Raw genomic sequence first — 12,812 nt, 5'->3', positions numbered from 1 at the left:
ATTATGTTCTTCTCTAGATACAGTTTGGGATTTCTTTTGCGATAAATAAAAACAACTCTTGTTAAGTTAGGGATATCTATTAGAAGCCACACCCCAACTTTATAGCGCCAAAATGTTAGTTTCTGGCAAAAGTTCTAATTTACATGAACAATTTAGTCTCGCTTTAGCACGTGAAAGTCAACAATGTGCGAATGTTTTTTCACATGCCATTCACCGCTCGGGTTCCTCTTCAAAGAGGCGACTGTGTCTGTCTTATTTAAGTACCCTGCTTCAAACCGACGCCCACAGCGCGCTCTTGCTGAAATAGGATAATTGAAAACCTAAAAATAAACCCGAATAACAAAACGATAAAGCTCTAGGACTTGTCTTCTAATCTGAATTGAGAAAGTATATTGATAAATAAAGACTGAAAAAAAAAAATTTTAATATAAGTTTTAAAGTCGAGTTAAGGAGAGGTAAACCAAAAATTCGAAGACCGCTGAAAAGCGTGTGCGGGCACCGGGTACCAGTTTTACCACCTGTTGGAGAAGACAGCTTTTGAACAATGTTTGTGGTATTGGAGGTGTTGAGGTTTGTTCAAATTTGGCTCGGCGCCTACATCAAAAGCTTAAAATGTAGCCCGTTTGCTTTCAGCGTTACAAGTTGATTTAGAACGAACTTGGCAAGAAGTTGGATAGTCACATCCAGTTGGGAACGCTTCGGATATTAGTGATAAACCCACACAAATTACGGTGAGAAAATAACAACTTAGCTGCCATTCATGTCTGAATTATGCCTTTTATTTCCATAGACTATACATCATATTACGCCTTGTGCCAGTTACATTTAAAAGATACAGCAACATATAATTTTTTTTCTATCTACTAGCCATCTTTCACATGGTTGTCGGCTGATATTACCGGACACCACCCCTATATTCCAACTTCACTAAACATATATAATCGTAGACTGATTGCCTCAGAGCCGATTGTCTTATTGCTTTTGTGGATTTTCATAAGCCTTTTAAAAATAAAACAAGCAGCAAAAGTAGCTTTTGAGTCCGGGGTTCAGCTTAATTATCGTATTGTAATAAATATTATTTTATTAGAAAGGCGCGGCCGGTCAAAGCTAAAAGTTGTCCTTTGTTGTTGGTGATACCTTAAAATTATGTTATATCAATAGAACCACCAGTCAATGTAAACTGGATTTTGTTTATAATCATACATTAACGGACTCCATAGAGAGCAGATGATACTTTATACTCAAGATAACTGTCAGTACTTTTCCTCGTTTTTAAAATTTTGTTGCAAAAATAGTTTCGTGTCTTCTCCGCGTTAAGACTTGGTATGTGTGAATTTTTTCCTTTCTTTCCAATTCATGTAACACCCTGAAATATCCTAGTATGGTGGCATAAATATCATCCAGAACACACCTGCAGAAAATGAATTATTTATCCAACAATTCCGTTAATTTGGAGCATTTCCAGGTATACAACCAAAAATTGCCACACCTTGACGGTCTAGCGCTTCGATAGTGCGTTTAATTAAACATTTATGTCTCTGCGATAAATAAAGCTATAGAAAGAACTCCGCGATCTAAGACTCAAAAGATCTCAAAAGGTTTCCTGCAAATACAAACTGAGAAGAAATAGAGTTTCTGCTCTTGCTTCTACTCTGTGTTACGATATAAATGAACCAGTGAACTAGGTTTTAGCAGTCAATCGAAAAAAGGAACTGATTCGAAGACATTGAATCTATCAGTCTATTAACATAAAGGAGACTGATTAGCGCTGAATTAGTCTTCTTATCAGTCTCAGAATAGCAGGTTTAACCAACACTGAATCCCTGACTACAGATCCTATGGCTATGCCTCTTAAATGGTTCAATTGCACAAAAGACCATTACTTTTATAAGCATAAATATTAATTCATTCCTGAAACAATTTTGCTCCGCAAAGAAAAAGTAGATATGCGCATGGCAAGCACAAGCCCGCGTGGCACATGAAAACTTTTTGAGGCAAGTTGTCAAATCATAAAGTTTTGCGGTCAGGTTAAGCAAGATATTATTAAAGTGCCATTATTTTCTCTTGAAACAATTTAAAATCAAGAGAAAATCGAGCGAAAGAGAGGAAAAATCAAGGTGTCGGCCGAGAATTGACATTTGCCATTTCAGACGTCACTATTGTAAGCGTGACTCGATTTAAGTGGCAGTTATTATAGAAATCTTCATCATTCCTGGTCACTAGTCGTCATTTTCGTTAAGGCAGGCGACATAAAAGAGTGAAAGACTTGAGTCACCATGAGGGAAAGGGCAGAAGGCTTCCTTTGCCCTCATGCTTTCGCGCGGCACAGAAATATAAGAAAATCTTAATGAAGGCGTTAACGTCAACCTCACAAGCCAATTCTTTTTGTAGCAAGACGTTGTCATCTAGATTAAATTTATGGCCTTATTAAGGTATCAGCTATTGGGCTGAGAACAAAAGGTGTTACTCTTGCGGAAAATCCTTGACGTAATAGGAAATAGCACTATTTTGCATCATCAGCTCATGAAAGGGCTGTAATATATAGCTAGAAAAAAAGAAAGGAGAAAGTGCTAGAAAGATATTGATTTAATATCTTGATTTTCAAGTCGATTTACTAAGAAACACAATTACGACTAAAAATTATCTTATCACTTAGAAATAATTTTCAAGAGCCGGCAGACGGTATGGTCAAGACCATCGACTTTATCGCACTATGCTTTAAAAATCGTCCCAATAAATCACTGCTCTCCAAGTTTCCCTATGGGTGTTACTAACTCTGCTCAGTATCAAAGACATGTTCGTTATTATGCTGCAAGAATAAGGCCTCGCACAGTGTGAAAAATCACTGGGATCTAAAGTAGAACACCAGCAAGTTGAGAACAGAAATATTTCGTTTGAAGATAATTTACTCATGGAAAATATAATAAGTAATATAATACATACCATCAGTCCAAGAGCGGGGAGAGCAAAATGCTGGCTTTATCCCCTGGAGCCGATCGAGGTCAACAAATTCCAAGTCAAGGAATTTTTACAAAGATTATCGGTCTCACTTGTTTATCAGATTGTATTCTTTTAAGTATTTACAAGGTATTGCATGGGTTGAATGTCTTAGGGAACGAACACACGGCCTCAGAACGTACAATATTGATTTCTAAGCATTGATATCGTCTGAAAATGATGCAAATCCCATCATATTGGTTTATCTCAGCAATGAAATGATTTGATGGCTCTATTGGTTTATCGAGCCAGTTAATCCTTTTTAGATGAACTCTTTCTAATTCAAATGTCTTCTTCATGTTAATTGTATTTGACCAATGACGTAATGAATATATGCGGCCCAATTGGTTTTAGAGCCACCAAATGAGATTCCAGGCATTTCAAACCGTCTAAAGTTTTGCGTATTTAAGATAGTTGATGTTTTAAACTTATCAGCAGTTTTTAAGCTATTTTCGCGATATTTTGGAATCAAACCCGTGATAAGCTGCTTAAACGTGCGTAACCTTTTGTTGCTCAGGGATTGCTAAGCACCTACTAATTATAACAATGAGGTTCTAAATACTTCAGCAGTAAAATTTGACGCATTTATATAATTGTCCAATAAAGCGGAACGAGAAAGATATTTGACCTTAGGGGATGACAAGAGCTTCAGTGTTCAGTTTACTAGGTTTTTTCCTTTGACTTGAGCAGCTGCTTTGCCCTTGAATGGATCGCTTTCACGCCTTCTAACACGGAAAGAAGCTAGCTCACGGTGGGTAATTGTTCTTATCTTTAACTCATCCCTCGACATCATCACGTACTAAAAAGGGATGTTACTAACATTCTTATGAAAGAATGCACTTGATTTGTTATCAGAATTGAAAATTGAAGCCAGTGTGGTAATTAGAGACGGCAGAGTGTTTGGTTCAAGTTCAGCCAGACCAGAACCTTTCCTTGCACGTAATGGGGCACTTTTACGCCGGCTCTTTATTAATCCAGCCGTTTAAGCTGTTTTGTTGAACACAGTTTAAAATGCCCTTTTTCGTAGAAGCCGCAGGACTGATGTCTCTCGCCTTCAAATTTAGCATATTGAAAATATGAAAATAAGTGAATAACTACTTGAACCCTATCAGGAAATTCAAATTTTCTGTTTCTGATTTTCTCTCAGCTAAATCCGGTATAACTAACCGTATTCGTGTTTTGCTTTTGTGAATGGAATGAAGTTTTCAGCGGTTACAAAAGCATGCAAAATCAATTCAACAAATATTTTCATAATGTGAGGACTATTTTAAATTGATCCAGGGAGAAAAAATTGTTCTTTAAAATCAAACATACATCGCCAGACTCTAAATATTGCCTAAACCGATATAGATACAAGTATGCTTGACGGAAAACCTCAGATTATCTGTTATGAGGATAGCATATGAAGACATAGCACGTGCTTAGAGCGAAAACATATTCGGCTACGCGTGAAATTTTTAGAAGCGTGATTTGTGAATTTATCATTGCGTGAAAAACGTGCATAGTGTCCTTCATGTTACGTAACCAGTCAATTAACTGAGTGAAAACTTGAAGATTTTTTATGAATTTTTTTAAGGAATTGGCCAACTAGGAAGTTTAAGGAATCGTGACAATTTTGAAGATCTTGCCAAGACAAAATAATTCTGATAATAATAATAATAGTAATTAAAAAACTAAACAAAACCACAACAACTTTCTAATCAGTGAAAAACTTTACTGCCTAGGAGGTTAACGTCGCTTCTCTTCCGCTGAAAAGCAAGCCACTAGTCCAAGTGTTGAAAGTTTGTGCCTCAGGAAGAATAAAGTAGGTCTTCTTTTCTCACATTTTTCTTGGGCGCTGGTGACTGACAAAGCTGGGAATGAGGGGCGATACGTTTGCCTGCTTCACTTGCGGCCTTAAAAAGAATAGAGACGTCCATAGGCATGATGGTTTCAAAGCCTGAAACAACTTAACGACCACAGAGAAAGATACAAAAATCTTTGCCTTGGCGATTATCATTTTAAAGTTCGAAACAACTGATTTAGAGCAACACAGTAGCCCTAAATTGTTTCGAGCCGATGATAATCGAAAAAAAAGAAAGTTGACTCGATCAGACATCTTCAGCGGTGTAGACTTCTTGTATCTTGTCTCACAAATGTGTGCTGTTTCGTCTAGTACATAGATTTTGCTCCAAGTCGAGAGCAGAGCATTTTGTCAGCAGTCTATTTATGATGCTGCTGCCAATACAAGACATTCAATCACATTTCACTTCACAAAAGAAACTAAAACAAAGAAATAAGCCACCAAAAATGAATATGATAGTTATGCTTGTGTGTTCTTCCTTTCCTGCTGAACCTAGCACAAAGATGTGACAGAAGTTAGGTTGAACTGCTGCATGTTATCATCAACGGAGGTAAAAATTTCTCGAAGAATGGTGATTTCTCCCACACAACAAATTTAAATAGTCAACTGCGTTCTCGTTGGCTTTTGTTGTGACTATTATGTACACACAATTATACATTTTCTCAAACTACACCGTTTTTCTCATTTATGAGAAACTTTTCTCCTTGACGCCAAAATATTCCATAATAATACTACCAGGCAGAAAATATGAAAAGAAAATCAGGCCCACACTGGCGCAAGCAAGCTAGACCCCTTCAGCAACCATTATATAAAATACCTCTTGACAACATTGTTACAGTTCCCAGCGCCATATTGGAAATGCAACCGCGCACACGTGAGAACGAGGCTGGGGTTGACTCGCGTTAAATCTCTGTGAGCGCTTTTGGTGATGGATCCTGATCCACCCGAGCCTCCCTCGCCGCGCCGAACCCTTTAACTCCCATGAGTGACCAAGACAGAATTTCTCCTTACAATATCAATACAATATTAACCAGATAAGTGATGAGAATAAAGAAAAATATCAATTTGGGGATAATTAGTTGATCCAATACTAAATTCTCTGAACTAACATTATAAGAATTGTACGGTTGACAATAAGGAGAATTACAAATTTGATCTATAGTTAAAGGGTTAAAGCGGCAAAACGCCCTATGGGGTGCTAAGCTTCTCGAGGCTTTGACCTCCAAGAAAAAATTCAAAGGATATAATGAAAACACAACTCACGGGAGGCTCATTGGCTCACCAACACTAAGGCAGTAGAAAAAATCAATGCGTGATTTCAACTTAACACAGTGTGTAACTTTTTTTTCGTTTCGAAGAAACAAGTGTCAAAGTGACTTTTAAGACTTCATTACGTCCTTATTATCATAGAAGAATTGTTCAGGTGGATTTTTCCGATGAAAATCGAACCATAAACGGGTAATGATAATACCAAAGTGTTTGTTGAACAAGACGCAGAAAGAGATGAAAATGTAACGGACGGTTTCAAAATCGAACGCTCATCCAGTTTGTAACACATACACGTAATGTGTGATTTTTTCTGACAAGAGCATAAACAATAACTATCTAAGCTATTTTTTCTTAGTTCCGCCTTGAACAGCAATGAGTTAAAGCAATATTCCCTGAGGAGGAAAGCCTGCGAAATCTTTGAACAATCAAAGCTCTCCAGATCACGCTTCGCTACTAATAATACAGATCTATATTTTTTGCTAATGTAAGTAAATTACGCAAGAACAATAGGCATTCTGCACAATGACAGTTCATTCCGAGCACAGCGTCTCTAAATTTGCTACTTGGTATTGGAGTTTCCATCTGTGCAGAACGTTCGCATCACACAGATCGTCGTTGAGCCATCTGTTTGGGTAATTTGTTCAACGTGTCAATATATCAAACAACTTGTTGATATTAATGATCTTGGCAAAATTTCCGCACAGCCCCATACTAATTGTAAAACAAATCTGTTTCCCAATGGCAATGTATTGTTTTTGTCATTGTTTTCTCTATCCAAGAACTGAAGGAATAATGTAGGATGGGGCTGTGCAGAAATTTTACCTCTTAATCAAATCAGCGCGAGTGTGAAATATCACTGAGACCGAACCGGAACACACCGGTAGCTAGAAGGCAATTCTGTTTAGACCAGTGCAGTTGTTATATCAGCTTTTTCCATTCTTTAACTTCAAAGTTGCCGAAAAGCAATTTCCCATGGTTTCTAAGAAAGCCCACAGGTCATTAAAAACAAAGTCTGGCGAAGTGAAGACGATGGTTCAGGTAACTTTAAGAATAAATTTATTGACATTAAGCCAAAGAGACAGCGCAATTAAATACCCATGCGTAGGAATATGACATATTTTCTAGGAAAATGATCGGTAAAATTTCCGCACAGCCCCATGCTATTGTTTAACAAATCTGAATTGAACGCATAATGTTGAAAGGAGCTGTGCGGAAATTTTACCTACATACATATTTCATTCGTGGCAGCAGGAATTTTCAAAAGAGCTTCTAAGAATGATTGTAATGAACCTTCTCTTTAGGAACAAAGATTAACTTTTAAAGGTCATGTTATGATTAATATTGTCTTCGGGTTCCCAACGTTCTTCAATGTTATTTGTTATTCACATTAAAGAGAGAGTCTGGGAACTAGATGATCATTCATTTGTGAGGCAGTAATCCACAACTGTATTCGCGGCCATGAGTCAGGTATAACTCGTAGTTACATTTGACGCTCAGGAGAGGCGTAAATGTATCTTTTGGAGTTTTAGCTACAACTCCTATCCATCGCTTTGACCACAGTAAAAACACGTCCACGTGAACAGCTATAAATAGAATAACAGTCGAGTAATGATTGCGTTACTAAAGATTTGGATCTCGTGAGGAAAGATCTTTACACTTGTCGCCGTCGAAGCTCGCGGACATACTCAGCGAGGTAGGATTTGGGAGGAGCAATTCCGGTAACTGTGCTAAAGGGAACTTGAAATAATTTCGAAAGCAATTTTTCGGCTATCACACGTGGTCTTTCAGTTTTGGGAGATGTTAGCTTCCGCAGTTTACTCGGCTTAAATTTTTTGCAGCTTCACTTCTCTTTAACGTTTCCACGATTCAGACTCGAAGTTATTTCACTCATTTTATTTTTATATTTTATGTAACGAGAAAATGAACAGCATCAACGGGTTGTTGTTATTGGAGAAATCTTTTCCGAATGATTCTCGTTTTTTCACATTGGCTTGCCGAAAATTCTCCGTTCGAATTACGACGACGAACTCCCAATTCTTCGCATGCTGGTTAGACATAATACCACTTACGAGAGTTTTTGAACTTGCTGAAGTGCCAGCACTTCGTTTAATATAAATTTACCTCTTTGTACAGACTTCGACTAAATATTATTTTGAATTCAGTGAAGGTCACTACAATATTCTAACCACCAAATTAGTAGCAATCAATTATTTAATTCGGTGTTCCGTCTTGATAAATCCCTATTCAAGCTGAGGATTTCATTACTTCGCCATATTTGAAGACAATTTTCAAGTTCTAATATTTTTCAACTTAACTTTTCAAAAGATTTCTTGTTGGAAATCAAGATTAGAATGGGAGTCACGATATTGTGTTTACATACTTAGAGCTTAATTTATGCAAAGTAAAACCTTTGCTGATTCATTGTAACGAATGGAAATACACTCGCTATTTGCTGCATTTCATTTGTTGTTGTTCTAGGCCAATACAAGCTGTTATCTTTTCAAAACCCTGTACCTTACTTGTGAGAACAGGCAAGCTGTAGGGTGAGGTCGTTGTATCAAGTTTTTGGAGGCTTACATTTTTGCAAATTTAGCTCGGAAATAATCCCAAAAGCAACAGCACTGTAATAACATTTTCCCTTTTTGTTTACAGTAGTCTGCTTGGAACAAGAACCTGTCACTCAAATGTCGCTGTATTCCTGTGACGATGAATATGAAGTAGTGGTGATAGGTAAGTATATGTTGTTCTAAAATGCCCAGATTTCAAACATAAAATTGAATTTGTACTTGCATTTGAATTTTCCTCATTAAAATATAGAATTATAACATATGCATGGAGTCTTTCTCAGGAAAATGTAGGTAAACAGATACTGTCAACACCTGACAATTCACACGAGTTTTCAAGTAGCAGTTTTTCTAATTAAAATACATGGCTAGATTTGTGGATCTTATTCATCCCTTCATCCTGCTATATTCATTTCTAGGATAAGACTGACCAAATTGTAATTATCAGATTGCGTGCATTTTGTTGGACAGAGTGCAAATTATGTTCCCACGATCCATGCCTCATAGAGTCAGTAATCTATTTCAAGCTTCTTTGCACAAGAATGCTACTAACTGGGCAGTGTGTAATCAAGGAAAACTTCAACAGTTTATTTGTCAAATTCAGAGTAGAGGTGTTTTTTTTTTTTAAATTTTTATTTTTTTTTTTTATAGGTAATCTAGGAAATAGGCTCTTATACAATTTCAGTATTACTGAACCTGAATCTTTGTTTTTCCTTATATTTTTCAATCCAGTTGGCAAATGCTTCTCCAATAGCAATGTCTTGCCCAAAGGCTACTGATCTCTGCAAACAATGCAAGTCATGAATTCCTAAAACATTATATAGGTTGTCCGTGCATTAGGGTTCTCCAGCCTTTCATCATGTTATCAGTGGGTGATGAGTGACTTGAATGATTGGCTAATTTTCTTAGTAGTTGTTTTAGATTGTAGGCCTCCCTCCTGCAAGCACAATTTGCAAAATAATAACCTTCTCGGCACGCAAACTATGCCTGCGATTTATTTGTGGTTATTTTTCTTGGTTATGCTCTGAAAAACAACTGCTACAATTACTCTGCATGATTTTTTTGTCTTATTTGTATTCAAGATTTGTGTTGTAAATAAATGAAAACAAAAAAAAAAATCAGTTTAATTTGTTTATTTCAATGCATTTGAATTCACACCCCATGCTAAGAAAATGCAAAATTACCATAGTTTTTTAATTTGCCAATCTTAAGATGGAAAATCAGAAACAAGAATTAATTGACCTTTATACCTCAAAATGTGTTTTTGCCTGTTAACTCTCCTACCATTTTCAATACATTGTAGAATGGGCAGGTGATGAGTATGGTAAAAGTTGTCAACAAGGAAATAGGGTCTTGTTAAAAGTAAAAGAAAATAAAACGATAAATGTGGCTTTAGATGAGATCATAATTACTGTCAGATCCCTGGGTGAAAGGGTAATATGCACAATTAATATGTTAAATGATTTTATGATCTTTGTGTATTGATTATCTGAAAAAAAATTGATGTTGTTGACCCTCTTTGTTTTGCAGGAAATGGTCCTAGTGCTTTAAGTCTGTCCTATTTGTTATCTGGAAATGTACCATACTACATTCCTCATCAGCATCCAAATGTTATTCTTGACCAGAAGCTGTCCGAGGAACCTGGAAAATCACTGCTGGACACTGTAAGTTTAACCACAGATTAAATGAAACTAGCCAAACAATTTTGAGGGAAGTTTAATTTCCTTCTTGCCTTTTCAGCATATAATGGCTCAATTTCCTGCCTGATTGATTAAGTCAGTTGTGAAATGATTAGTGATGGAATAATTTGGATCATTGATAATTGATGGTTAATGATAGTTTTTTCAGTTTAGAGATGTCTTTCAAAAACACTTATTTCCTCACATTCTCATTTTCATTTTCTCATCACAAGAAACAATGAGTTAGTAATGTAGTGAAAATAGCAAGAGAAAATCTCATTTATTTTAAATGCAAGTGATATCGAATTTTTTTGTCTGAAACATTTTTAGGATTTGGAGTACTTGAGTGAGGGATTAGAAGGGCGCTCTTTAAATCCTGTTGCCCTGTTGTTTGACCAGTTACTGCGACCCAATGCTGACCTGGGTAAAGACCAAGGTTCGTGTCTCAAGTGGCATCACAATGAAAACAGAGCTGTGAAACATCTGGTCATGGGGAGTGGGCCCCCTGGAGGATCTTGGCATCATATGCAAGGATCCCAGCTGACCCTCAGCCTTAATAACTGGCTTGAATTACCAGGGTGTGATTTTCAAGACTGGTTAAGGGCTCATCGCTCTTCAACTGTGCGCAAACCATGTAATCTTGTCACAAATGGAGTGAAAAGTGATGGTTACAGTTATGATCGGGCAACAACAAGCCACATTGCGGAATACTACAAGGACTATGTCAATTATACCAACATTGCATCAAACTTTTGGAATGATGCCAAGGTGTTGTCAGTCAAACGTGTAAATCCTGCTGATTATACTAACTGCCACTGCAGAATGTCTAGCATTCACAGAGAAGGCTGCTGGGAAATTCAAGGTGTTAGGGAGACTTTTCCGAGCATGCCCGAACTGTTTGTTGTGCATGCATACAATGTTGTCCTTGCCACAGGAAGCAATGTCCCAAAGCTACTAGGAATTCCTGGAGAAAACCTTCCATTTGTCTGCCACAAGATGGATCGTATAGACAGTTATTTAGGAGAACTTAGTGAGATTGCACATTCAATGGACCCATGTCTGGTAGTAGGGGCAGGATTATCTGCTGCTGACTGTGTCTTAGCTCTGCGCAATAAGGGTGTCCCAGTCATCCATGTGGTGCGCCGGAATGGAAATGATCCTAAAATCATTTACAATCAGCTACCTGGTGTGGTGTACCCAGAGTACTACAAAGTGGGCCAAATGATCAAAGGTGAGGTGACCACAGCATATGGAAAAGATTCCTCTTATGTGGCTTACACCAAGACTACCCTAGTGGAGATTCGTAAAGACAAAGAGTGCATTCTGAAGAAGGCTGATGGAACCCTCTTTAAGCAGAAGGTCTCGAATGTTTTTGTGTTGGTTGGTGCAGTTCCAGATCTTTCTTTCCTGTCTGATGTCAATACTAGTGAACTTGGAAGTAATCCTGCAAAGAAAATTGATAGCAAGGGGAATCCTATCAATATTAATCCCTTTAGTTATGAGACTGTTCTGGAACCAGGCTTGTTTGCAGTTGGCCCTCTGATTGGAGACAACTTCGTCCGCTTTGGCATTGGAGGTGCACTAGGTATTGCAAATCATCTCATGAAGGAAGAGGAATAGTTTTCTCTCTGAACCTGGGGAAAAAAAACTTAGCACATGGTGGAATATAAGATTTATTTAAATATTTAGATGTATTTTTTATTAACTTTATTCTAATTTAATAATTTGTTGGTAAGACCTCAAAAAACCAATCTTCCCTTTTTTTAAAAATGTGGTGCAAAAAATCATATTTAATAGATATCTTTAAGGTTGAAACAATTACATCCGACTCGTAGTTCAATGTTATGCTTCACTAAAATTTTCCATATCTCATTTACTGGTCATTTTAGACTCGAATGAGACAAGGTCAAATTGCTGTCCATCATCAAGTTGAAGTTGTTAAGTTTCATGTGTTCTTTTGGGTGGCTGATATGACCTCAGCCTTTAACATACTGGGTAATTGTGTTCATGATATTGTCGTGTATAAATTGTGTATAACCCTTACATTGTATCTTGAACAGTAGAAGTTTTTTCTTTGTGTAGTTATGGGGTAGTGATCTATGAGGTGCCAGAGTGTATCAAAGAAAAATTGGACTACTTTAATTGTCAAATTATGGTACTTTTGTTTTTATTTACAGTTTTTATAGGGAGCCATTTATTTCTCTCCAAATTTTTGTATTTTGGCTGTGCTTGTTCAAACAAAGTTTCCTACAGAGAACTTGTGCAACATTTGAAGGCAATGTAACAACTTGTCATTAGTGAATTGTAAAATTTTTAACTTAAAGAGTTGGACCTATAAGTTCATTTTACTAAACGACTAGCAAAGGCTAGAAGACTTGTATTTATTCCACCATAATATATAAAAGGCTTGTAGTTTGCTGGACAAAAAACACCTTTCATTAAAAAACTGGATTTGTCTTA

At 36.9% G+C, this 12,812-nt stretch overlaps 2 protein-coding genes across 10 annotated transcripts in view; one reads left to right on the top strand and one right to left on the bottom strand.

The window, feature by feature from the left end:
* LOC113667090 (lysophosphatidylcholine acyltransferase 2) overlaps window positions 1–3,076 on the bottom strand; it is a 20,286-nt gene extending 17,210 nt beyond the window's left edge. Inside the window, exon 1 of the mRNA XM_089198985.1 lies at window positions 2,944–3,076. Within this exon, the coding sequence (XP_089055111.1) occupies window positions 2,944–2,946 (3 nt within the window). The 5' untranslated portion in view covers window positions 2,947–3,076. The remainder of the gene's footprint in view (window positions 1–2,943) is intronic.
* LOC113667051 (oxidative stress-induced growth inhibitor 1) lies at window positions 540–12,812 on the top strand. Of its 9 annotated transcripts, none has more exons than XM_089198987.1 (5): window positions 3,613–3,748; window positions 4,722–4,801; window positions 8,762–8,839; window positions 10,204–10,337; window positions 10,683–12,812. In XM_089198987.1, exons 3-5 carry the CDS (start codon window positions 8,794–8,796, stop codon window positions 11,970–11,972), a joined length of 1,470 nt encoding a protein of 489 aa, XP_089055113.1. In that variant the 5' UTR covers window positions 3,613–3,748; window positions 4,722–4,801; window positions 8,762–8,793; the 3' UTR covers window positions 11,973–12,812. The 9 variants fall into 9 exon arrangements, with proteins under 9 accessions (XP_089055115.1, XP_027038646.2, XP_089055113.1 ...); XM_089198992.1 differs by having other exon boundaries at window positions 3,632–3,748; window positions 8,765–8,839; XM_089198989.1 differs by lacking the exons at window positions 3,613–3,748; window positions 4,722–4,801 and adding an exon at window positions 540–731.

The sequence above is a fragment of the Pocillopora damicornis genome, chromosome 3, assembly GCF_964200805.1.
Source record: "Pocillopora damicornis chromosome 3, jaPocDami1.2, whole genome shotgun sequence".
Taxonomy (NCBI): Eukaryota; Metazoa; Cnidaria; class Anthozoa; order Scleractinia; family Pocilloporidae; genus Pocillopora; species Pocillopora damicornis.
Note: the sequence above shows the minus strand (reverse complement) of the source record. Positions and strands in the feature narration are given on the sequence as shown.

Coding starts and splice junctions, on each gene's coding strand:
- LOC113667051 (XM_089198989.1), top strand. CDS start 8,794: ATGTCGCTGTATTCCTGTGACGATGAATATGAAGTAGTGGTGATAG. Junction 8,840..10,203: donor ATATGAAGTAGTGGTGATAG/GTAAGTATATGT, acceptor TTTGTTTTGCAG/GAAATGGTCCTAGTGCTTTA. Junction 10,338..10,682: donor GAAAATCACTGCTGGACACT/GTAAGTTTAACC, acceptor AAACATTTTTAG/GATTTGGAGTACTTGAGTGA.